This window comes from Chelonoidis abingdonii, chromosome 6 (genome assembly GCF_003597395.2).
Source record: "Chelonoidis abingdonii isolate Lonesome George chromosome 6, CheloAbing_2.0, whole genome shotgun sequence".
Taxonomy (NCBI): Eukaryota; Metazoa; Chordata; order Testudines; family Testudinidae; genus Chelonoidis; species Chelonoidis abingdonii.
Genome location: NC_133774.1, coordinates 69,592,399 through 69,617,040, shown reverse-complemented (window position 1 = coordinate 69,617,040; position 24,642 = coordinate 69,592,399). Strand labels below are relative to the sequence as shown.

Here is a 24,642-nt window from a genome sequence, read left to right as displayed (position 1 = left end):
AATCAAGCATTACACTTTCAAATGGCTAATGACACTTAACTAGCCATTTATAAGTATGAATCCTTGATTTGTATTTGCAGATTTTATAATTTTACATGCAAATGTAGGCACATAATGGTGCATCGGTCTCTGAACTCCTCTATTTAGCCTTTTGTGCGTAATCCACAAAACACAATGTTCCTACCCTTGCTGATTATGCTACAACAGTTAACTGTGAATAGTATTCCCAGAGCTGTCCTGGTGTCAATGAATGTTGCTGGTGTAGAAATGTGTTTTGGCATGATTAGTTGGGTGTCTGCATAAATATAAGATGTTGCAAAATTAATGCTGTCACTGTCCAGATTTACTTCATATTTACCTACCAGCCCCTGGTAATGTCCTCTTCTGAGTGCAGCTCACACCATCATCAGGGTGTATGCTGATGATCCCACTGCACTGGAGTTTCTTGCATGTCTTCACAGCATTTGCTGTCTGCCTATTCCCCAGCTCTTCTATGTGTTTAAAGGGCATTGCTGGTGACCAGGTCTCCACTTTCGGCAGCAGCTTTATGTTGTGCATATATGTAGCATGCTCATTAGAGCAACAAAGGAGGTGAGCATACTTCAGTTATATAGATTATACATTTTTGTTTTAATTTATAAACCTTGAGAGAGACTTTCTAAGCAAAATAGCTATGTTAATTTTAGCTCCATCTTAATGAAAATGACAGTTCTAGGGTAGAAAAGGACAAAACTGGTGGTTGGGTAAAGACACATTATTTTCCACAAAGTTAAGAGGATATTACAAATTGTAGGGGATATGAAACAAAAATTTTAAAATATTAGCAATAAGCAATTGGAGGCTCAGAATTGCCTCCCTTTGATTATCTGGTCTGTATCCTGAATTGTATAGGTTTACTCATCATTCCCATTTCATCTGATTTATTTATTTTTTTTGTAATATGCAATAACAGTGTCTCAGTCACATCTCTTGGTGATGTATTCCATTTCCTATAATTGCTGCTATTGTTAAGACTATTTTCCTAATGTCAGGCTTAAATGTTTCTTTCCTGTGGCTTCAAGCTATTGCTCTTTTTTCTACCATCATCTGAAACTGAATACTTTATTTCTTTTATTTTCATTATAATCTGGAAGGTCTCTATAGACTGCATTTATATATCTCCTGACTCTTCTCTTTCTAGAGTATATGTACTATATATTATTTACAAAAAAACCCTACATTAATGCACTGTTGTTTACACTGCACAGTCAAGCACTGGAAGTTAGGAAATACCAGAGATAAGTTGCCTTTACTTTCTTATTTTTGCTCTTTTGTGCATGCATGCAAAAGAATGTTTAAGATTTTGGGCACCAATCATATGCAGTGTGTGGCACGCTGAAACAAAGTATTACATGCACAATGCTAAAATAATATCTAGGGATTTTGGCAGCACGTCAGAACAGATGTTAGTGGGAAATTATGATTTTCAGCAGCTCAGAACTAAGCCAAATCTAACAGATTTGCATGGGAGGAGCAAAAGGCACCTCCTTCACCCAAGAGTATCGCCTTTCCAATTTAAAAGTCTTGCTACAAACCATGGAGGTCTTTGCAGCTTTTGTGTGTGTGTGTGCGTGTGTGTGTGCGTGATTTTAAAAATGATCTAAATACTTTTCATAGCAGAAAGCATTATCATGAAGATTGTGAATTAGGCAATGTCACTTCAGTGCTATGCATATTTTCACTTCGTCATTTTAGTTTTATATGTAGTCCTGTGTATCTGTTTAGTTTTCAGCTTTTTTCCCCCTCCAATTTGCATTGCACGGCAAGCTCCTATTTAATTTGCTATGTATACCTCTACCCCAATATAACGTGACCCGATATAACACAAATTCGGATCTAACGCAGTAAAGCAGTGCTCTGGGGGGACGGGGCTGCACACTCCGGCAGATCAAAGCAAGTTCGATATAACGTGGTAAGATTTTTTGGCTCCCAAAGACAGCGTTATATCGGGGTAGAGGTATATCTCTTTCTCATACTTGCTACTTTAGAACCTGATCTAAAGCCTATTAACCTCAGTGGGAGTCTTTCCATTAACTTCAGTGGGCTTTGGTTCAGACCCTTATTCTCTCTTCCTAGCTGTATGACTTTACAAGTTTAGTAATGAATCTCATCCAGTTGCATGCATCTCAGTTTTCCAGTCTTTCCAGATCATTTTGCAGGAAGATCAAGTATGAAGGAAATCAAAAATAAAGTGACTTGAACTACTAAAAAAAAAATGCAATCTCTTATTAAAAACAGGCACAGAGGATTAGAGGATTGTACTGATGCAAATGTTGTACCTATATTTATTAAAGTCTGTAGTGGTTATCCTGGGAATTATACACCAGTAATCTTTACGTCGGTACCTAGATGATTGGTTGAAATTATAATTAAAAGCAAAATAACTAACCACAAGGAAGATAATGATATGATCAGATCTACCTAAAATGGGTTTTGCAAAATAAAATCATGTCTCAGTAATTAACAATTTACCAAGGATTGTGGTGGATTCTCCATCACTGAGAATTGTTAAATCAAGATTGGTTGATTTTCTGAAAGATCTGCTCTAGGAATTATTTTGGGGAAGTTCTATGGCCTGTATTGTACAGGAGGTCAGACTAGATGATTGCAATGCTCCCTTCTGGCCTGGGAATCTAGAAATCTATAATCTATGTGAATTCTTTGAATATATCAATTAAGTAATAGATAAATGAATATATCAAGTAGTAAATAAGCCAGGTGACATAATTTATATAGACTTCCAAAAGCCCTTTGGCAGTCCCACACCAAAGGCTACTAAAGAAGTTAAGTAATTACAGGCTGTGAGGCAACGTATTGTCATGGATTAAAAACTGGCTAGGAGACAGAAAACAGAGAGTAGAATTAGTTAGTTTTCATCATGGCAAAAGGTAAACAAATGAATACCTCCAGGTTCCAAATAAATTCAGTGTTGTTTATTATATTAATAATCTGGAATAGGGAGTGAATAGTGAGATAACAAAATTTGCTGATGGCACAAATATGTTTAGGAAATTGGAACTAAGAGGATGGTCAGGAACATCAGAGAGATCTCACCAAGCTAGGTGAAATAATGCATGTTAGAAAATGTAATGTAATGAATGTAATGAAAAATGTAAACTACTCGTACACCTTGCAGAGTTCAAAATTAACTGTATCAATTCAGGAAAGAATTGATAAATACCGGCTTTGAACTTTTTGAAATCATTGAACTATCACTATGCAGGGTGCACTGTGGACAAAAACACAAACAAGGAGTTAAAATGTATAAGAAATGAGATAGAGAATAATAATACAGAAGATATTATGATACCTTTATATGAATCAGTGCTCTGGCCTCATCTGAAATACTACATGCAGTACTGGTTACCCTATCTCTAAAAAAATAGGGGGTTCAGAGAAGAGTGACAAGAATGAGCAAGTGCATGGAAAAATTCTTATATGAAGGGAGACTGGAAAAATTGGAATTTAGAAAGGAGACGAATAAGAGGGACACAATAAAAGGAGATAAGATAATGAATAGCATAAAGAAGATAGATCAGAAATTTCCGTTCTCTCTGACTCATAACATAAGGGGACATTCAAAGAAATTAAAATATGGCTCTGTTGTATGGTTCTTACGCCTTCCTTTGAAACCTCTGGCACTGACCTCTGTTGGAGACAAGATACTGGACGAGATGGATCACAGATCTGATGTAGTATGGCAGTTGCTATGTTCCTAAGACATTTTTCATTCTATATACAGCATTGCACAGTTGGCTAGCTTCATCTTGTATGTGTTTGTATATATGAGTTCCCTTTTCTTTGAGACATTATGATTTTTTGCTAGATATATCATGTCCTTTGTTTAGATACAGGATGCCAGATGAGGGGCACCAATGGTCTGATCTAGTATAGCACATCCTACTGTAAGTTCCTGTGTTATTTTTACCCTCTTGTGTATTTGTCACCCATCGTATTTTCATGTGTTCTGCAAATTGAATCAGTCAAATGTCTTCTTTCGTTATCTTACTATACTGTTAAATATTATGGATCTTAATACAAAGTCCTGCAGAACTCCCACTGGAGATTGTTCCCCATTTTAAAGTCTTAACAATTAATTATTCTTTTATTTTTATCAGCCATTTTGTAATAATTGCTTATGGCATTTGCATCCAATTTGTATTTATCCAGCTGTTTTAGAAATATTATGTTCTATATACTGAAAACCAAATATACAATATCCACTGCATTCCCTTTATCTACCGGGAACATATGAATTGCTGTACTGAAGCAGACAGACCAGTGGTTTATGTAATTCAATATCCTTTCTGCAACAGCAGCCAGCCAGTACCAGATGCTTCATGGGAAGGTGTAAGAACACCTTTAATTGACAGCTATGGAATAAGCTTCCAGTAGAGGAAGTTTCTTCCAAACACTTGTCAGTTGGTGGATGGCTTATGCCAAGAAGCCACTGTGACGCTGCAGTCTATATGGTTTTATAAAAATATGCTAATGAGTGAATATAATGTATCTGGAATATGCTTCATGCTAAAGGTCTCTTGTAAGGTATCATTACAAAGCTTATAATCTACCAAGTGTGATGATCCTATTTGTATAAATGTACCACTCTTGTATCTGAAACTAGAAATATGAAGTATAACTCTGAGGGCCTATTGTAATTATGCAAAGTGTGGACCATTAATGGTGGTTTGGAATCTTGATGACTCCCGTTAACCAGGACAATTGTCTGCAGATGGCTCTGTTTTACCTGTAAGTCTTCCTGTATACTTGTGTGCTGGCAAGTGGGCAATGAAGTCTTGCAGTGACATGTGATCATGTCACCTGAACTGGAATCCATCTTTAACCTGGTGTCTTTCCATTGAAAAAGAGGGGATGGGAACCCAGAGAGGAACAAAGGATTTCCACCTTATGCAAAAGATATATAAAGGGGTGGAACAGAACAAAGGTTGGAGAGGAGCCATCATGAAGAATCCCCTAGCTATCACCTAAGCTGGAACAAGAGCTGTACCAGGGGAAAGAATTGTGCCCAGGCCTGGAAGATGTCCAGTCTGCAGAAAAAACTTACTGAAGCATCTCTGAGGGTGAGATTATCTGTATTCGGTTTGATTAGACATAGATTTGCGCATTTTATTTTATTTTGCTTGGTGACTTACTTTGTTCTGTCTGTTACTACTTGGAACTGGTTAAATTCTACTTTCTATATTTAACAAAATCACTTTTTACTTATTAATTAACTCAGCGTATGTATTAATACCTGGGGGAGCAAACAAATGTGCATATCTCTCTATCAGTGTTATAGAGGGCAAACAATTTATGAGTTTACCCTGCATAAGCTTTATACAGGGTAAAACAGATTTATTTGAGTTTAGGCCCCATTGGGAGTTGTACATCTGAGTGTTAAAGACAGGAACACTTCTGTCAGCTGCTTTCAGGTAAACCAGAAGCTTTGGGGCAAGTAATTCAGACCCTGGGTCTTTGCTGGAGCAGACGGGTGTGTCTGGCTCAGCAAGACAGGGTGCTGGGGTCCCAAGCTGGCAGGGAAAGCAGGGGGCAGAAGTAGTCTTGGCACATGGGGTGGCAGCTCCCAAGGGGGGGTTCTGTGATCCAACCCGTCACAGCCAGGAAGGTTTATAGCCCTTATTTTTTATTCTATATCATGTAAATGTGGATGTTACAATTATCAGTATTAATGCCCAAATCTTCTTTTAATCTTATTTATCTCTTGGATGCAGTGATATCTAGTGGCAATGGGCTTCATATGTTAATTACATGTTGCTTAAATAAAGTGAAATCCTTTTATCTGTTTTAAACGTACTGTCTTTCCTTTTCAGTGGATATCTCTTGCTCTTATATTATGAGAAAGGATAGACTGGAACTCCCAGTCTACCTTCCTGATACCATTCACTTAGACATCTTTGTCATCTCTTCTCTAATCTATGGAGTCCTAATATTTTCAATCTCTCCTGATATGGAAATATTTCTGTTCCTTTGATGTAGGAGTTCTCAAACATTTTCACAGTATGGATCACTATTTAATAGGCAGATTGTCTTATGAACAACTCCTTCCATTCACAATCACAGAACATCCCTGTGACTACCGAAGTTGCTTACATGAACAAGTATCGTCAGGAAAGGAAATGCATTTAACGTATTTTATCTCTCAATGTGAGATACAGCCTAATACTCTGCTTTTTTGACTGTTGCTGCACACTGAGAAAAGCTTTGTACTGAGATGACCAAAATGTCACACAAGTCTTTTCTTCCTCATTTTTACAATTTATTTAGAACTTACCAATGTTTATGAGTAGTTCAAATTATTCCTTTCAATGTGTATTACCTTTAATTTCTCCACATTGAATTTCCAGTCACCTAGTTTTCTTACATCCTACTGGAGTTATTCAAAGTCTCCCTTCGAGTACACTCTATAATTTTGTGTTATCTGCAAGTTTTGCAACTTCACTGTTCATCTCTATTTTCAGTTCCTTAAGTATACTAAGTAGCTGTGGTCCTAATATGAATTGTTGGAGCACCACTGTTAACCTTTTGTCATCTTGAAAATTGACCCTTTATCTCTATTCTTTGTTTGCTACTTTTTAGTCATTTCTAATCCATGATAGAGGATAACATAGTCTTCCAAATAGCCTCCTGTGGAACTTGAATCATCTGTTAGCTAGTTGGTGTCTTTAATAGCATCTTGTAGCCTCTTGAAGTATGGCAGATTCTGACCAGCCATTGTTCAAATGTACGTGCAGAGAAGTGAGGGGGCACAAGAATCGCATTTGGAACATACCCCATTGGAACTGCAATGTAGACATTTGGGCTTGGGCTGGAGCCCAGACTCTGGGATCCTGGGAGTGGGGAGGATCCCAGAGCCAGGGCTGCAGCCCGAGCATCTACGTTACAGTTTTACTGCCCTTCAGTCACCTGTGAGCCTGAGTCAGATGACATGGACCAGTCACAGATCTTTAATTGCAGTGTAAAGATACTCTCAGTGCCCCTGTGGACAGTACCAGGAGTTTAAGGTGCAAGATAAGCGTGGGACCATGACTTGTTCTCTCTGCCCCAACTAGTAGAGTTGGCCAGGCACAAATCAGAGTATGCTGCGCTCAGATGAAACCTGTATTACTTGGTGCAGGAAATGTGCAGATGAGTGCTGCCTAAGAAGTCAAACATTCTCATGAAGACGCTGGCTGTTGCTCCTGGCCTCTCTTCACCCCCTCTAGTGCTCCTGGGGACACCTAGGATAAGATATACAGTCCTCAGCATTATATCAAAGTAAGCCATAAATCTGTTTGGCATAAGTTACTCTAGATAACATTGTGGTGTTTGTTGATTATTACCCAATATTAATATATTGGCTATGTTATTTTATCCTCATATTCTGCCCATAAGAGATATCAAGGTAATTGGCTGATAGTTACTGGTCTCCCCTTCCATATTTCTTGAAGATATTAGCTCTTTTCTAGTTCCCTGGATCACTTTCTGACTCTGATAGCTAAAATAACCTTCAGTTTCTAACATAATGTATCCTAAGTAGACAGAATATTTTTATAATACAATTAACTAGATACATTTTTCTTTGTTTTAAAGGTGTATAAATACTGTATCCTTTCCAAACAGATTTTTAATCAAAATTACTGCATTCCCACTGGTTGAGTGATTTGTCACCTAGTTTCCAAGCAAAGGTCAAAATATGCATTCAGATAAAGGGAATTTAACCAGATTTGCTAAACTCCTAGAGAAAATAGACTTGCTCTAGGGAAACAGTCTGACTCTCTTCCTTTTCATTTCCTCAAGGCATCATATTAGATTGGTTTCCCCGTGTGGTCATGCCCCTATATTCCTTTTGCATTTGATTGCAGTCCCGTACTTCATTCTCAAGAAATGTTGCCCACAGTCACAAATGCACAAAGATATAACAATAAAATTATCACAGGAGACCTTAAGCAGCCTGAGGCAGGTGAGGCCTACAGAAAATACAAAACGTACTTATTTTATTAAAAAGCAGGTTTCCCACCCAAAAAGAGATGGTATAGCATTCCATTATAAAAATGTTTCTAGGAGGACAAAAGCTGGATTATCTATCTCTCTTGTCTTTCTATGTACCTTATAGAATTCAGAGAATATCAGGGTTGGAAGGGACCTCAGGAGGTCATCTAATTCAACCCCCGCTCAAGTCAGGCCCAATCCCCAAACAGATTTTTGCCCCAGATCCCTAAATGGCTCCCTCAAGGATTGAGCTCTCAACCCTGGGTTTACCAAGCTAATGCTCAAATGACTGAGCTATCCCTTCCTACCTAGCTGCTCACCCATCCTTTGTCACCATATTTTATGAGCTCATTCTAAATATTAAACACTGGAAATAACAATACTAATCTCTCTCTTTCTGTTTTCCTTCCTAGGTTGTGGGGGAAATGGTAAAAATCATTTGTAAAAAGTTTTATTGTGGGAAAAACAAGTTATGAGTGGTGAAATCCATGGTCCTTTTTTATTTTATAGGAGTTACTCATGCTTAAAAGGAAGCATATGCTTAAGTTGTGTGCTGGATCAGGACTTTAGTGAGCTCCACAGTGTAGGTTCAGTTCCTGTGAAAGTTCTGGCTCCTGAGTTCATCAGCCTCCCTATTAGTCAACTGGTCAGTGATTCCACTGAAATGTAGCTGTCATGGGAGATCATAACCCCAGAGGGAGACTAAATCTCTCATGTAGCTAGAATCATAGTAGCCTTGGAGGGCTTTGACGATCAGGACAGAGAACTTGAATTGGACTTTTTTTATTCTTTGGAAAGCTAGTGCAGAGGGTGAAATAGCGGTATGGTATGCTCACAGTGACCTGTATTGATTAGCAGAAGGGCTGCTGTGTTTTGTACCAATTAGAACTTTCTCACAGTGTTCAGATTTGTTTATAGATATGAGTTGCAATAATTAAGCCTGGATGTCACATATGCTTAGGTTACTGGTGGTAAGTCTATATCTGGCAGCTTTAGAAGCAATCTTTAGTCTAGTCATGGCAACCTTCAAACCTGCCAATGTGTACAGAAGCAACTGAAATATTATGAGGTCGTCTTATAATTTTTTCACACATTTCACAAGGCCAAAAAGCACCTTACTAGCTGGTTTACTTTCTAGGGTGAGCAAAGCAGTAGACCACTCGCATAGAGATTTCTACAACACCCTGTGTGCTGTTGAGAAAAGCAGTTAAAATTTTCTGAGACTCGTAGACAGATTATGGGTATAACAAGTGGGTCTTTGCACAGCATGGATCAATTAGACCACATGAGGTTTGGTTGGCAAGCTGCAGCCTGCCACATTGATGTAGGTCAGGGGTAGGCAACCTATGGCACGTGTGCCGAAGGTGGCACGCGAGCTGATTTTCAGTGGCACTCTCACTGCCTGGGTCCTGACCACCGGTCTGGGGGGCTCTGCATTTTAATTTAATTTTAAATGAAGCTTCTTAAACATTTTTAAAACCTTATTTACATTACATACAACAATAGTTTACTTATATATTATAGACTTATAGAAAGAGATCTTCTAAAAACGTTAAAATATATGACCAGCACGCAAAACCTTAAATTAGACTGAATAAATGAAGACTCAGCACAGCACTTCTGAAAGGTTGCCGACCCCTGATGTAAGTTATCACAGCAGTTCAGCACAAGTTTCGAAGGGTAAGGATCCTGCAGGAAAAGCCTTTTTAATTGAACTTTTGCACGATATCCAGTTTTGATCCAGAGGTGCCAAGTTCTGTTGTCCTTGGCCTTATTTAGACAAAGTACCTGCAGTCAGTGAGGAATTTTGCCTGAACAATGACTTTAAGGTTACAATGGGTGCATTTTTAGAAGCTGAAAATAAATAAAATTATATTTTCTGAAGGACTGAAAGATGCATTGTTCAGGAGTACTATGCTCCACTAATAGTTAGTCATCAGGGAAGGTTCTTTTTCATATGTAAGCTAATGTTTTTCTATTTTAAATGTATATTCACTGTTTCGTGCATATTTATAATACATGCATGCAAGATAGATAAGCTATTTATTTTTTATCCTTTTAATTGATAAACATGTTAGTATATGGTAAACTTAAAATCAGCGTCAGCTGCAGTAAGTCATCCCTTTTACTAAGCTGTGTACTTCCCCAGTGAATAGAGTTTATTTTAAGATCAAGGGATTACTTAATTTTCTGAATGATATTCCACCGATGAGTGGAAATGCAATATCACAAAACATTGTATATAGTATCAGTTTATTGCACTGAAATCTGTGTAATTTATCTGCATAGTTTATATCATTCTTCTTTTAATTTGATAGAATAGAAATTGACGGTGAAAAAGATCTTTCAAATCCTCTTGTCTGATCCTTGCCAGTACAGCATTTTCTCTGTAATCTCTCCAGAGCTTTGTCCACTCACTTTTTAAATGACTAAAGGAAAGAGACTTCTGCAACTTCCCCTGGGAGAATATTCCACAGTCCAGCAGATCTGACTCTTATGAAATTTTCTTAATATTCAGTCTACATTTTCCTTTGCTCATTTTCCTCCTATTTTATCTAGTTATTTCCCCCTGGACTATCTTGAAAAAATCCTCACCCTTCTTTGTTCTTAAGCCCTTCAATTGCTTGTAGATGATTATCGCAAACCCTTTAAGAGTACATTAGCTAGCTATACATACTGTAAATAAAATGTAATGGCAAGTACCATAAGAAGAAAACCATTATCTGGTATGATTTAGTGGAAAGATTGGTTTCTACTTGATATCTAAGCTTTTAGTGAGCTTAAAATTTTAAATTCTTGTTTTTTAAAGGCTTAATGATGAATTGGATCTAATAAACCAACAGGAATTTGTTTTAAATGAATGTATATATATTTATAGTGCTATGGTTTTCTTTGGTCAATCATGACCAATGTTTGAAGACATCTTTCTCAAATCCTGTCCTGTTGCTGGCTAATGTGGGGCTTGTTTCATATACAATGTGTAGCTGATGGAAAGAAGTGAACAGCAGTACAACTGAATTTTATAATGGTTTATTTTCAGTTAAACTGAAGTACGTTTGTTAATATAAGAAATGCTCTGCTAGGACCAGGTGCATTTTAGTAAAAGTATTTCTTTAAAGAGATCTAATTTTGTTCAGTTACACTAGACGTTCAGTCACTTTACCTGGATAAATGATACAAATCATAGTGTATTTTTATTATAGTTTTCCCAGATAAGAAAATACATTAAAATGGAGTTCAGCTTAGGACAAGTATCAGTAATGTAGGCTAAATACTAATTATAGAGATGTAATTATTCTAACAACAATATTTTAAAGCTGGAGTTAAGAAACAAATTTAAAATAACTTCAAATATGTTAAGGGATGGAAATACAAAGTTAGAGCACTCTTAAACCTTAACTCTGCTTTCTCACGGCATCAACTACATGATTATGATTAAGGCATTTCAGTGTTTGTGGTCCCTTATTAAATTTAACTGATTTCATATTAGATTTTTTTTCATTTATTTATTCTTATGGTTATGAAGGATTTTTTTTGTTTGTTTGTTTGTTTGTATTCTGCTGGCTAGCTGCTTTTCTTTTTTGTGTTTTTCTATTGTGGCTGCATTTATGTTGTCACTTCCCTTGTTTTAAGCCTTGCTGTTTTTAATAATGAAATGCACCTATGACTCTTCTGCTTTCATGAATTCATTAAGAGTTTTCATAGAACAATGCATTCAGCCAAACTTATGATGAACGGTGTTAATCATATAGTCTATTGTTAAGTTATTGCCTTTCTTCTTCAGAGTAACCAAGTATTGTTTTATTTTATTGTAGGTAGTTATTCTTTGACAGCAGACAGAAATAGCAAAAAGATGTCAAGAAGTTCAAACATTTTGTTTGTTAAAATATATTTGTGGCAAAATAATAGTAAAAATTATAGTAACATACATGTTAAGAATAAAAAGCCCCATTTTCCATGAGTTTTTATTATTATTTTGCTTAAAAATAAATGATCATAGAAACAGAGAATCTTCTCCATGAAGAAACCAATAAATATAATAAATTAACAACTACTTAGCTTTCTTGCACTTGTTTTTAATATGTGTTTTGTAGGGCTGTTAATTAATTGACATTAATTCATGCGATTAAAAAAATAAATTGCAATTAATCACAGTTTTAATGGAACTGTTAAATAATAGAATACCAATTGAAATGTATTAAATATTTTGGATGTTTTTCTACATTTTCATATATATTATATTCTGTTGTAATTGAAATCAAAGTGTATATTATTTTGCTTACAAATATTTGCACTGTAAAAATTATAAACAAAATAAATAGTATTTTTCGATTCACTTCATACAAGTACTGTAGTGCAATCTCTTTGTCATGAAAGTGCCATTTACAAATGTAGATTTTTTTTGTTACATGACTGCACTCAAAAACAAAACAATGTAAAAGTTCAGTGCCTACAAGTCCACTCAGTCCTACTTCTTGTTAAGCCAATCGCTAAGACAAACAAGTTTCTTTACATTTAAGGGAGCTCTCTTCTAACCCTAATCTTCTATGATTCTAATGCTGCCCTCTTCTTATTTACATCACCGGAAAGTGAGAACAGGTATTTGCATGGCACTTTTGTAGCCAGCATTGTAAGGTATTTACATGCCAAATATGCTAAACATTCGTATGCTCCTTCATGCTTCAGCCTCCGTTCCAGAGGAGATCCTGATGATGCTCATTAAAAAAAAAAAAAAGCATTAATTAAATTTCTGACTGAACTCCTTGGGGCAGAATTGCTCTGTTTTACCCACATTCTGCCATATATTTCCTGTTATAGTAGTCTCGGATACTGATCCAGCACATTGTTCATTTTAAGAACACTTTCACTGCAGATTTGACAAAACGCAAAGAAAGTACCAGTGTGAGATTTCTAAAGAGCGCTACAGCTGTCGGTTTAAGAATCTGAAGTGCCTTCCAAAATCTGAGAGGGATGAGGTATGGAGCTTGCTTTCAGAAGTCTTAAAAGAGCAACGTTCCAATGAGGAAACTACAAAACCAAAAAAGAAAGTCAACCTTCTGCTGGTGGCATCTGACTTAGATAATGAAAATGAACATACATCGGAGTGCACTGCTTTGGATTGTTATCGAGCAGAACCTATAATCAGCATGGATGCATGTGCTCTGGAATGGTGGATGAAGCATGAAGGGATGTGAATCTTTAGCACATCTGGCATGTAAATATCATTCAACACCGGCTACAACAGAGCCATGAGAAAATAGTATGTTACTCAAAATCTTGAGTAAACCAAGAGAAACAATCATTGTAAAGATCTCACTTCTCTCTGAAATTGTTTACCTATTATTGTTACAAGCAACATCTGTAAGCAAAAGAGAGAGAATATTTTTCTCTGTTTTTTCAGTTTGTTTACTTTATGTATTTAGCAATATTTTGGATGAGATTCTGTGCCTTGCCTCTTGGGTGGAATTTAGCCTTCTTTTGCCTTCATGATCCTGAGCTGCTGGGGTGGCTGGAGAGGTGCCAGGTGTCATTTAGAGAACATGGGAGGGCCTGTCCAAGTTACTGCAGCCTTCTTTAGCTCCTTTATGAGTCAGAGCACTGCTTGGAATCTCTTCATCACTGGACCCTCCCCCTGGCATATCCCATTCTAAGGCATATAAGAATCAAGTCCTCAAAAGATGGCTGTTTCCACAGTGGTTGCATTGAGACAATTATCCTCCACCCCAATTTGCTGGTTTTATGACCTCTTTACACCACTCCAGTTGTTTTAGCAGATATAAAAGTTTCTTCTGGTGAGTATTCTCTGTTATTTGTTGGCCTTCTGCACAGCAGGAAGGGAGGAAAAAAACACTTAAGAACAGGAAAATATGGATTATAATTAAGGCTACATTTTAGTCACAGGTATTTTTATTAAAAGTTATGGACAGGGCACGAGCAGTAAACAAATATTCATGGCCCGTGACCTGTCCTTGACTTTTACTATATACCCCCTAACTAAAACTTGGGTGGGGGGGTCATGGGTGCTTGGGGGTGGGGCAGCCTGGGACACCCGCTGGTGCTGGGGGGCGGGGCAGGTGGTGGCACGCAGCACAGGACCTGTGTTGGTGCTTGGAGGGGTGGGGAGTTGGCGGGGCTGGCAGGCTCCCTACCTGGTTCCATGTGTTCCTGCATCTCCTAGGGGGAGGGAAGGCCAGGGGACTCTCCACGCTGGTCCCCCCCAAGTGCTGGCTCCACAGCTTCCATTGGCCAAGAACTGCAGCCAATGGGAGCTGTGGGTGTTGGGCCTGCAGGCATGGGTGGCACATGGATCCCCCTGACCCCTCTGCCTAGGAGTTTCAGGGACATGCCAGTGGGAGCCAGGGAGCCCCCCGCCCCAAGGTAAGCCCCATCCTGCACCCCAATCCCCTTCCCCTAGCCCTGAACCCCATCCTGCACACCAAACTGCTGGTGCTGCTGGCCCAGGTGCTGCCTGGCTTGGGCAGCCCCTGAACCAGCACTGGCCACTGCAGAAGTCACAGAAAGTCACAGAATCCGTGACTTCCATGAAAGACAGCCTTAATTATAATATTGCAAAATTTGACAGAGAGAATCAAGGACAGGTGTAGTACTTGAAATGACTTGTAACTTATTTTTTGAAAATGATTAGATTTAAAATTGACAATATTTTTTTGTCTTATTGATATTCCTTCTCTAAGGTTTTAAACCAACCTGTAGAATTTCCTAGAGAAATATATCCTTACTCTAATTTTTTTAAATTACTTTAAAAATTCTGTAGAACATTTATAATTCTCTGTTCTGTTTTCATATGGATGACATATAAAAGGACTGTGTAGAGGAGAAATGCAACAAAGCTATATGCTCTCCTACCACCATATCATTTGCTATTAGGCACTCTGTGTTAACAGTACATTTTTTCTCCTGGGGGAATTCTGCGCCAAAAAATTAAAATTCTGCAAAATTCTGCAAATGTTATTTATCAAAATAACACTATGTAATCACACCAGTTTCAATTTTTTTAGTAATTTATTTCAAAATACCTGTCAGCAAGTATGTCTGTAACAATACATACAAACACAAAAATTCCCCCAGGAGTAGAGAGTTAAAGAACTTCTACAACAACCCAATTCCTGCTTCTATACCCGCTCCACTCTAGAGCCCAACTGGGGTGAGAGGCAGACACTTACACCCCCTTCCCTCGAGAGACACCCCCTCCCCCTGCCCAGAGCCCAAAAGCACCCCTCCTCAAGCCCAGACCCTGACACAACCCCCAGGAGCCCAGCTGCTGGGTCCCTCCCCCCCAGCCCAGACAATGATAGACCCAGGGATCCAGAGGGAGAAACAGCTTGGTGCTGGGAACTGGGCTTGCACAGTTTCCTGCATGCTGTCACCTCCATCCTTCCGGGCGTGCTAGGAATGGCAACTGCTGTGAACCCTCCAATTCCCTCCCCCTTCCCCCAGTCTTGTCTTCTATTTGCGAGCTGGGCTCTGTCGGGCCCAGTGGCCCCTGGTGGCAGGCAACATCTCTGCAGCCAATTTCTGGGGGGAGGAGGGGGTGGGAGGAAATTCTGCACACACAACCTTAATTTCTGCAAAATTCTGCATTGCACAGTGGCACAGAATTCCCCCAGGTGTAATTTTTGGAGATGATAGAGAAATAGAAGAAATGGCCCTGGGGAATGTTCAGAATAGAACAGGAGTGCTGATGCTCTACATCACATGTGCCCATGAAACCAAGTCTTAATGTATACAACAAATTGCAGAATAAATTAATGATAATCCAGTTACAGGATTAAATTAATGTGACCACTTTTCGCTCAGCTGGTTAGCCAGTTTTCGGGGTCTTGGCAGGTTGTTTCCATTAGGAGGAGACAGAGTCAGGATTTCTGTGATGCAATCCTGTTCATTTACAAAGAATATATAAAAAGGCCTATTACCATTCACAAAGTAGGAATCCAACAACAGAAGAAAGTTTCCTTTCTCAGTATTCCAAAGCCACCTCATCCGGCACGCTCTCCAAAAAGCTCTTTCTCTTAACTTACTATCAGTGTCATACTGCAAGAGCTTCTCTGGCTGTCCTTGGCTTCCTTCTGTCGTCTTCATTGTTTCTCTGGTGTGTCTGGCTGCATCTGCTCATACACACACTCAACTCCACCAAAACAATACCCAGCCCTCTACATTTGCGTTTAACCCTCAATAAAGCAACTCTGCCCACAAAGTACAGCTCTTGACCACTCTTGCATATGGCCTGTGTTTTGGGCAGTGGTTTCTATTGCTTCTATTTGACTGCAAAAGGAGCTTCACTCCTTACATTTATCCTTAATGAAGGATGACTGTTACACTCACCAGCTTCACAAGGTTTCACCCTATCCCCAGCATACCATACTATAGCATTTCCCCGCACACTTGGAGAGAACAGGACAATGGCAGCATGGCATTGGAAATAACCAAGCTGCTAGTTTGGGGGTTAGAGATGCTGGGAGATGATCAAGGAAGACAGGCTACTCATAAATATAGTAAGGCCTGCAAGATATGGCCTTGTTTTGCCCATGCAGCCCCAGGTTCTTCACATTGGCTAGAACATGCTCCTCCTGCCTGTTACGTATTTGCACCACTTCTGCAATGCAAGAGAGAAAATATGCTGCAACGGTTGTGGAGTTTGGTAAATAAAAATGTTCATCGTTAAGAATGTTATATGGGAGAAGCTGATATGCCCATAGGAAGTACAGCAAGAAACTTATTTCACAGTTTAAAACAATGGACGCAACTGTAATTTCTTTCCCCCAAAAATGTAGCTATTACTATGTGATTTTGTATTAAGTTTAAAAAGATCCATATTTCAAAACAAGCAGAAGTCATGAATAACAATAAATCTGAGACATGGCATGAGTAACACATTTTTCACAAGTTTTTTATTTTTATTAAAAAATTGACACTGACAAGACAATTCTAAGGTGCAGCAAACTACTGTTGTTACAGCATCAGTACAAGCTATGAAAAGGAACAGTGGTGTACTATAGAGTATATTGTTATAGAAAACTTTATGCACATTGAACAACATCCGCTACCTGTGGTTTTTAAAAAATATTTTTTTTTGATGAGTCAAAAATTACCCTATTATTCTCTGAATATTCCTGTACTAATTGCTTATCGTGTAGGCAACCCTGTAGCAGAGTGTTTGCTCATAAAAGAAATATAATCTCAGTTGTTCTTGCAGGAGAATCAGGTAGAATTGTCTCATATTCTATAGTTATTTCACAGATCAATTGAAGGAGTCCGTACGGTATACAATTCTGCTAACAGATCTCTAGAAGCATCTGTCTTATCTAGTGGGATAATATATTTTGTAGCACTTTGACAATAGATAATACAAATAACTGTAAGTTTGTTTGTGGTTTAGAGGGGAAATGCTCCAATAACTGAAACTGAATTGAGTTTCACTGATCATTGTTAACATAAAAACAGGAAAGAGTCCTGTGGCACCTTATAGACTAACAGATGTTTTGGAGCATCGAAAATGTGTGTAAGTCTATAAGGTGCCACAGGACTCTTTGCTGCTTTTACAGATCCAGACTAACATGGCTACCCCTCTGATACTTGACATTTTTAACATTACATTATTTGTTTTCTGTAAATAATTCAGAGAAAGAGTTCTAATTAATTGTACGTCATTCACAATAAGACATTTTCTTTCTTTCACTAGAATATATTTTTAAATATTAAATTCATGTTTTTAATTCCTAATTTGGAAATATACAGGTTGTTATGTAGAAGTGAAGTATTAATTTAGAAAATGTTTATCAGAAGTAAAACATTATGAAGATAAGCAGAGAAAGCTATGTGCTGTACAGCATATTTCTAAGGGATATTTTAAACTTAGCTCCCAGGAAAAATTATGAAAAATGCTCTTGGAGGAGTTCAGTTATAATTGCATTATTTCAAGTGTGTGCATGTGTGTATTTAAACTAGTTCCTCCATCTCTGCTATTAACTTCTGTACTTTGTCTTTTGTGTTTTTACAGCCCTGATAGCCATTGGACGATACAGCATGACAATAGAGACAGTGGATGTTGGGTGGTGTAAAGAAATTACAGACCAGGGAGCCACTCAAATTGCACAAAGCAGCAAGTCTCTCAGATATTTAGGGCTGATGAGATGCGATAAGGTAAGCAGCTTCTGCATAAAATGGGTGTAGGCATCTGAGTATATTTATGGAATGTGTGAGACAGACTTTTTTGTATTTTCCTATAAAAATATCTTTCTTCTTCAAGTGATTGCACATGTCCATTCCAATCTAGGTGTATGCACCTTATGCACAGTTGTTGGAGAACATTTTCCCTCAGCAGTACCCTTTGAGGTGGCTTAAGCACACTCTGCCACTAGGCACCACTGTGTGCCAGCGTAAGAGGGCAGAGCCACCTCCGATCCTCCTTAGTTCCTTCTTACCACCAGTGATGATTGTGGAATGCTTGTAGTCTGGCTAGCACAAGTTTATTTCCCTCACTCTTTGTATATAGTCTGTTTCTTGTTTAGTACGTAGTTAGATATAATGTATAGTTAGTGTTAGGTTTTAGCTGTTAGGTCACTTTTGGACCAAATTTGATTATCGAGACTGGGACTGGTGCCGTGCCTCGCTCTCTGGAGTTCAAGTCCTGCCAATCATGTGCCAGACCAGTGCCAATCAGTGACCCACACCCCATCTGCCTGAAATTTGTGTCATTTGCAGAAGATGTAAGCCTCACTCAAAAAAAGACAGATCAGCAAAACTTAAGTGTCTCCTTATGGAGGCGGCACATCTCCATCAGAGCCATTGGGTCTAAGTGGGGCACCATCAGTGCAGAGTGCCCCTACTGAGATGTCTTCAGCATCATGCTCTGTGAGTCTGGTACCAAAGAAGGGACACAGATCTGCCAAGGACATGGTGCCTTGTCCAGGAAGACCTTCGGTACCAAGGCCAGCTAAAAGCAAGATCTCTGGGAGCAACTCTGAGAGGAAGTGGAGCACTCCTTTGCTGCAAAGAGTCTGTTGACTCTGGGACCTATGCCAGGTCCACCAAGGCCACCCCCTGAAACTTCTACTCATCAGACCCAAGATCCCATCCCAGTACAGATGATGCCAGGAGCATACGCTGCTACCAGAGAATTACTTAATCTCTTGGTACCTGTGTCCCTGGCAATGCAGAAAGTGTTCCGGCTGGTATCAATAACTATAGTACCTATGCCAGCTCTGCAAGAGCATAGGGTACTGATCCTACTTCTGGTACCTAGGAGGCCGGTACGCTCCAGGGGCAAGTCACCATCAATGTCCCTGGTACTGCTATCTATAGATTTGGCTTACCTGTCTCCTGTCCACATGGGTTCTGCTCCCCCATGATCGCAGGACTCACTCATCTTTGTCAGATACAGATCTGGGGCCTGTTTTTCCTGTACTAGCTGGAAAAATTACCCTCCATCAGAGCCCTGTGGTCCATGGATATTCCAGCAGTCCCAGCACTGGGCACATCACAAGGATCAACGGCCTCTGCAACCATGGGGCCCACTGTCAACATGTTAGTGGCCATTCTGAACATCATGGGGTTTCCCTCTCCCTGTTAGGATCTCTCCTCACCTGTCTGAGTTGACTTCATTGGGGGTTCACCGAGATTGTTGGCACCACAGACAATGTTCTCCGATGCATGGTACCAGTACAGGCACCAAGCAACTGGAAGTTGCTCAGACAACTCCACCACCACAAGAGGCAGATCAGCCATTGCCTCATCAGCTTCTTCCTCGTTACAAGATGAGACTGTAGAGATTGTGAGCAATTATTCACCACCAGAGGATAACAAAGCTCACCAAGAACTGCTTAAAGGGGTAGCCTTGGTTTTAGACATTCAAGTGACAGAAGTCTGCGAGAAATCCCACAAGATAATGGATATTTTAGCTTTTGCAGGACCCTCCAGAGTGGTGCTTCTGATTAACAAAGCTATTCTGGAACCAGTTAATAGCTTTGACAAACCCCGTATTCCCACCTGCCTATAGCAAAATGGGCAGAGAGGAGATACTGTGTCCCTTCTGAAGGCTTCAAACACCTCTACTCTCACCCAGCCACAGACCCTTTGGTGATGGCAGCAACTAATGAATGGGAGAGGCAGGCGTTGGTGCCAAGCATTGGTGCCAGTGAGTAAGGAATCAAAGAGGCTGAACCTGTTTGGTTGTAAACTTTATTCAACAGGAGGTCTACGGCTAAGAATTGGTAAACAGTAAGCTCCCCCAAGTCACTACAACTTCACCTTGTGGGAAAATGTAATGAAGTTTAAAGACAGGCTACCAGAGGACTCTGGGCAGGAGTTCATTCTCATGATAGAGGAGGGTAAGCTGGTGGCAAGGATAGCTCTTCAGGACAGTTTGAATGCAGTGGACTCAGCAGCTTGTTCCATGGCATCTGTTATCTCTGTGAGGAGGTGTTTGTGTCTGCAAACTTCTGGTCTCCTTCCTGAAGTACAGCAGACCATCCAGGATTTACCATTTGAGGGTCTGTCCCTCCTTTCGGAAAAGATGGACAACAGGCTGCATAGCCTACAAGATTTCAAGGTAACACTAAAGTTCTTTGGAATTTACATATCAGCAATGAAGAGGAAGCCATTCGAGCCCCAACAGGCTCACAGATATCAGAGCTTTATATCTCTGTCCCAAGACCTGCCAAGGAAAAAGGGGTATCATCTGTGACTGCAGGGTCCTCTCGACCAACAGCCCAGTCTAAACATATATTTTGACAGGCTTATCAAGGACAGCACACCAATAAATTGAATGTGTCCTACCCATACCTTCATCAGTCATCTATCCCACTTCTTCTGTGCTTGGACTCACATCACATCAGATTGCTGAGTCTTAAGCACTGTGGATTTGGAGTATTCCTTTCAATTTTTTTCTGTTCCCCCTTCTAACTCACCTTCCCATCTCTCTTCAGATACCACTCTCACAAAACCATTCTTCAGCAGGAGGTTCAATCTCTGCATTTAGTGTGAGCAATAGAAGAAGTTACTTTATTCTTCACAGCAAAGAATTCTTATTCCAACAATTTCCTCATTCCCAAAACAAAAGGCAGTCTTGGACCTATTTTAAATCTAAGAGAGTTAAACAAGTACCTGAAGAAATTAAGTTCTGCCTGGTTATCCTGACTTTCATAATTCCTTCCCTGGAACAGGGTGACTGGGGTGATGCTCTCAACTTTCAAGGACACTTACTTCCATATAGAGATCTGTCCAGAGCACCACAAGTTCCTCAGGTTCATAGTAAATGGAACTATATTACCAGGTCACAGTACTTTCATTCGCCCTATCAGCATCCCTTTACATTTTTCACAAAGTGCATGGTGCCAGTAGCGGTGTATCTGTGAAGACAGGGAATCCATGTGTTCCCCTATCTGAATGACTGGTTGGTGAGGAGCTGGTGACGCTGTTAAGTGCTATCCAGCAGGGCCATCACTGAATCCACCTTCAGTGCCCTGGGTCTGTTACTCAGTTAAGACAAATCAGTTGTAAAACCTGTGCAAAGAGTTTATTGGAGCACTCCTGGAGGCTATGCAAACCAGAGCATTTCTGTCCCAAGCAAGGTTCCAAACACTCCAAGGCCTGGTACTGAAAGCACATTCCATTACTACAGTGCACACTTGCCTCAGACTTCTGGGGAACATGGGCACATATCCCTCTGTGTTGTGACATGCAAGACTATGCCTCAAGGCTTCAAGTATGTCTAGCATCAGTGTATATCTCCTGTTGTTATCGTCTAGACAGAGTGATTCATGTTCCAGAGGTAATTTTGCCCTCTCTGGACTGGTGGACAGGCCCCTTGGATGTTTGTTGGGTGTTCCCTTTGTTTCTCCACAGCCAGAGCTCATTTTGGTCTCAGATGCCTCATCTCTAGGTTGGGGGCACACATCAGAACTCTACAAACCTGGTGTCATGAATAGATAGCTAAGGGTTAATGTTTCTTTTACCTGTAAAGGGTTAACAAAGGGAACCAAACACCTGACCAGAGGACCAATCAGGAAACTGGATTTTTAAAAGTCAGGACGAGAATTTTTTGGGGTCTGAGTCTTTTTCTGTCTCTCAGCTCATGAGAAGGTTCTTTCTATCTTCTTAATCTTCTGTTTCCAAATTGTAAGCTACAGGTAGAAAAACAATATAGGCTTTTATGTTGTTTTTGGTTGTATTTACATGTGTTGTAACTTGCTGGAATGTTTTTAAAATTGTATCTCTTTTGAATAGGTTGTATCATTTTTCTTTTAAGCAATTGATCCTGTATTATGTCATCTTGATACAGAAAAATTTTGATGTTCTTTTTTCTTTTTTTTTTATTATAAAGCTTTCTTTTTAAGACTTGTTTTTTGAGTTTTTCTCTCGGGTTAGGCTAAGGAACGAAGGGGAGGGGAATTCTCTTTGTGTTTAGATCTACGGAGGGTAAGCTCTGCAGCACCAAGGTTGTGGCCGAGCGGGAAGAGATAGGATCATCCTCTGTTTCCTTTGTATTTGGGGCTTTGGTCTCTTGTGGAATAGAGGAGACATGCTTCTGGTATGAAGTAAAGAGTATTGCGCATCAATGCTATCAGTTAAGCCCAAGAGGAAAAGTCTGGGTGGAGAAGAGAGAGGGGGAAGGGAAGTGGGTTATTTCCCTTGCCGGTAAGACTCAGAGCTTCTGGGTCTTGGGGTCCCTGCAGGGAAAGTTTGGGGGACCAGAGCGAGGCAGGCGCTGTAATTCCTGTCTGGTGGCAGTGAAATAAGATCCAAGCTGGTAATTAAGCTTGGAGGTTCATGCTAGGCACCCACATTTTGGACGCTAAGGTCCAGATTTGGGAGTTAGGCTTATGATACCTGGTTCTTGCAGGATCTGACTCATAAACATCAGAGAGCTACGTGTTATCTAGTAAGAAGGAACTGAGGTAGGATGTGGTCAGCTCCATCCTCTTGTACCAGCATGCATTGATGTGTGGTGGAGGACACTCAAGCCACCCCGATGGGTACAGCTGAGGGGAAAAGTTCTCTGACATCTGTGCACAAGGCCCTCACACACCTACAATGGAATGGACATGTACTACACATCTAAACAACAGCTATGGAAAGATGGGTAACCTTTTTTGCCTTTCATTGTTATGGTGATAACTCTTATATTTGCAGGTTTAAGACAAGAATTAGCCACAGAGAAAAAGAGAGCATGATAGCTTTTTGCTGACCTAGATTTCTGACATGCATCCTTAGGCTACTGGTCCTGAGGCGCTAACACAAGTTTTGTGTACAAGCTATTCTTTTCTGATTTGATATATGATTGATGTGTCATATTTATTAATATAACAGTCTGTCTTAAAAAAGAGAAGTAGAAGAATAGTAAAAACGCTGTAGTGTTACTTTCAAAGGAAATTATTTTCTGTAGCTCCATACTCTTGATCACCTTTGTATAAATATATGAATCAAGAATGTGAATGCAGAGATAAGGTTATGAGAATTTGAATTCATGACCTTTTGGGATAAAAAACTTAGTCACATAGAGTATTTTAAAATTGTCAGCACTTACTTCTTTTTCCATTAAAAATAATTGTAAAGATGAATTTTGTAAATAGAATGTTTAACTGTAATTTTACAATTATTTGAAATTTGGTAAATCTAAGATATGAACTTTCCATCTGAATTTGGGTTTAGGCAGGTTAACTTTATGGCATGTGCAGTAGGAGGCTTTGGGGAAAGTAGGGATTTGGGATTATCCTACGCTAGAGCTAATGAATTTTCACATCAGGAAGTCCTGACTCAAAATGTCAGAGTTTAGTGGGACAGGCTGGAAAATAGGCATACTAAGCAGAGGGAGAGAGGGTAAACAAAAAAGCTAGCGCATTCATATCTTAATTATCTTTAGTCCAAATTGAAATGTATATTGCTTTATAGAAATAATGTATTTATCTAAATGCATTTTCAAGTATTAATTTTTGAATAAAGTTATACTGAATGTTTAAACTGTATCAAAATGCAAACTTTCTTAATCGGAGACTTTTTCCTTTTTAGCTTCATTTACAACCTCTTGGATTCAGTCAGAAATAAGAACAATGAAACCTATTTATCCAAAAAAAAAAAAAAAAAGTCTCTTCCTCTTCCTTCCTCCTTTTTCCTCCTTTTCACTCTCCATTCTATAAAAAGAAGAGAGGGAAAGCATAATTAAAACATACATTGATTGGATGCAGAGCTGTGTGAGCTGCACAATTCTATAGAAGTACTCAAAATCAGACCTGGACTCACTTTAATCACGCTGTGGTCAGAAACACATTTAAGCTTGTCTCTAAAGAAAGCACATGGTTAAGTGTTTTCTTGAATAATTATATTTTCCTGAAACTGGGCCTCTGCATTCAGAGTTTTCAGTTCTAGAGATAAGTGAGTATTGGGGGTTGTTGAGGGTTTTTTGTTTGTTGTTTGTTTGTTTGTTTGTTTCAAGGCTGGCTTAATAGTGAAATCCTTGCTGATCTTAAACACAAAAAAGAAACCTACTAAAAGTGGAAGATTGGACAAATGACCAGGGAGGAGTATAAAAATATTGCTCAGCCATGCAAGAGTGAAATCAGGAAGGCCAAATCACACTTGGAGTTGCAGCTAGCAAGG

General features: G+C 39.3%; 1 protein-coding gene across 3 annotated transcripts in view; it reads left to right on the top strand.

Annotated features, from left to right (window-relative positions):
- FBXL17 (F-box and leucine rich repeat protein 17) overlaps window positions 1-24,642 on the top strand; it is a 522,840-nt gene that overhangs the window by 464,311 nt on the left and 33,887 nt on the right. For 2 of the 3 annotated variants that reach the window (XM_075067139.1, XM_075067141.1), the window contains one exon: window positions 18,047-18,189. In XM_075067139.1, the coding sequence (XP_074923240.1) occupies window positions 18,047-18,189 (143 nt within the window). Of the gene's footprint in view, window positions 1-11,843; window positions 12,074-18,046; window positions 18,190-24,642 lie in introns of those variants that run through there. The other variant, XM_075067140.1, reaches the window with a different exon arrangement.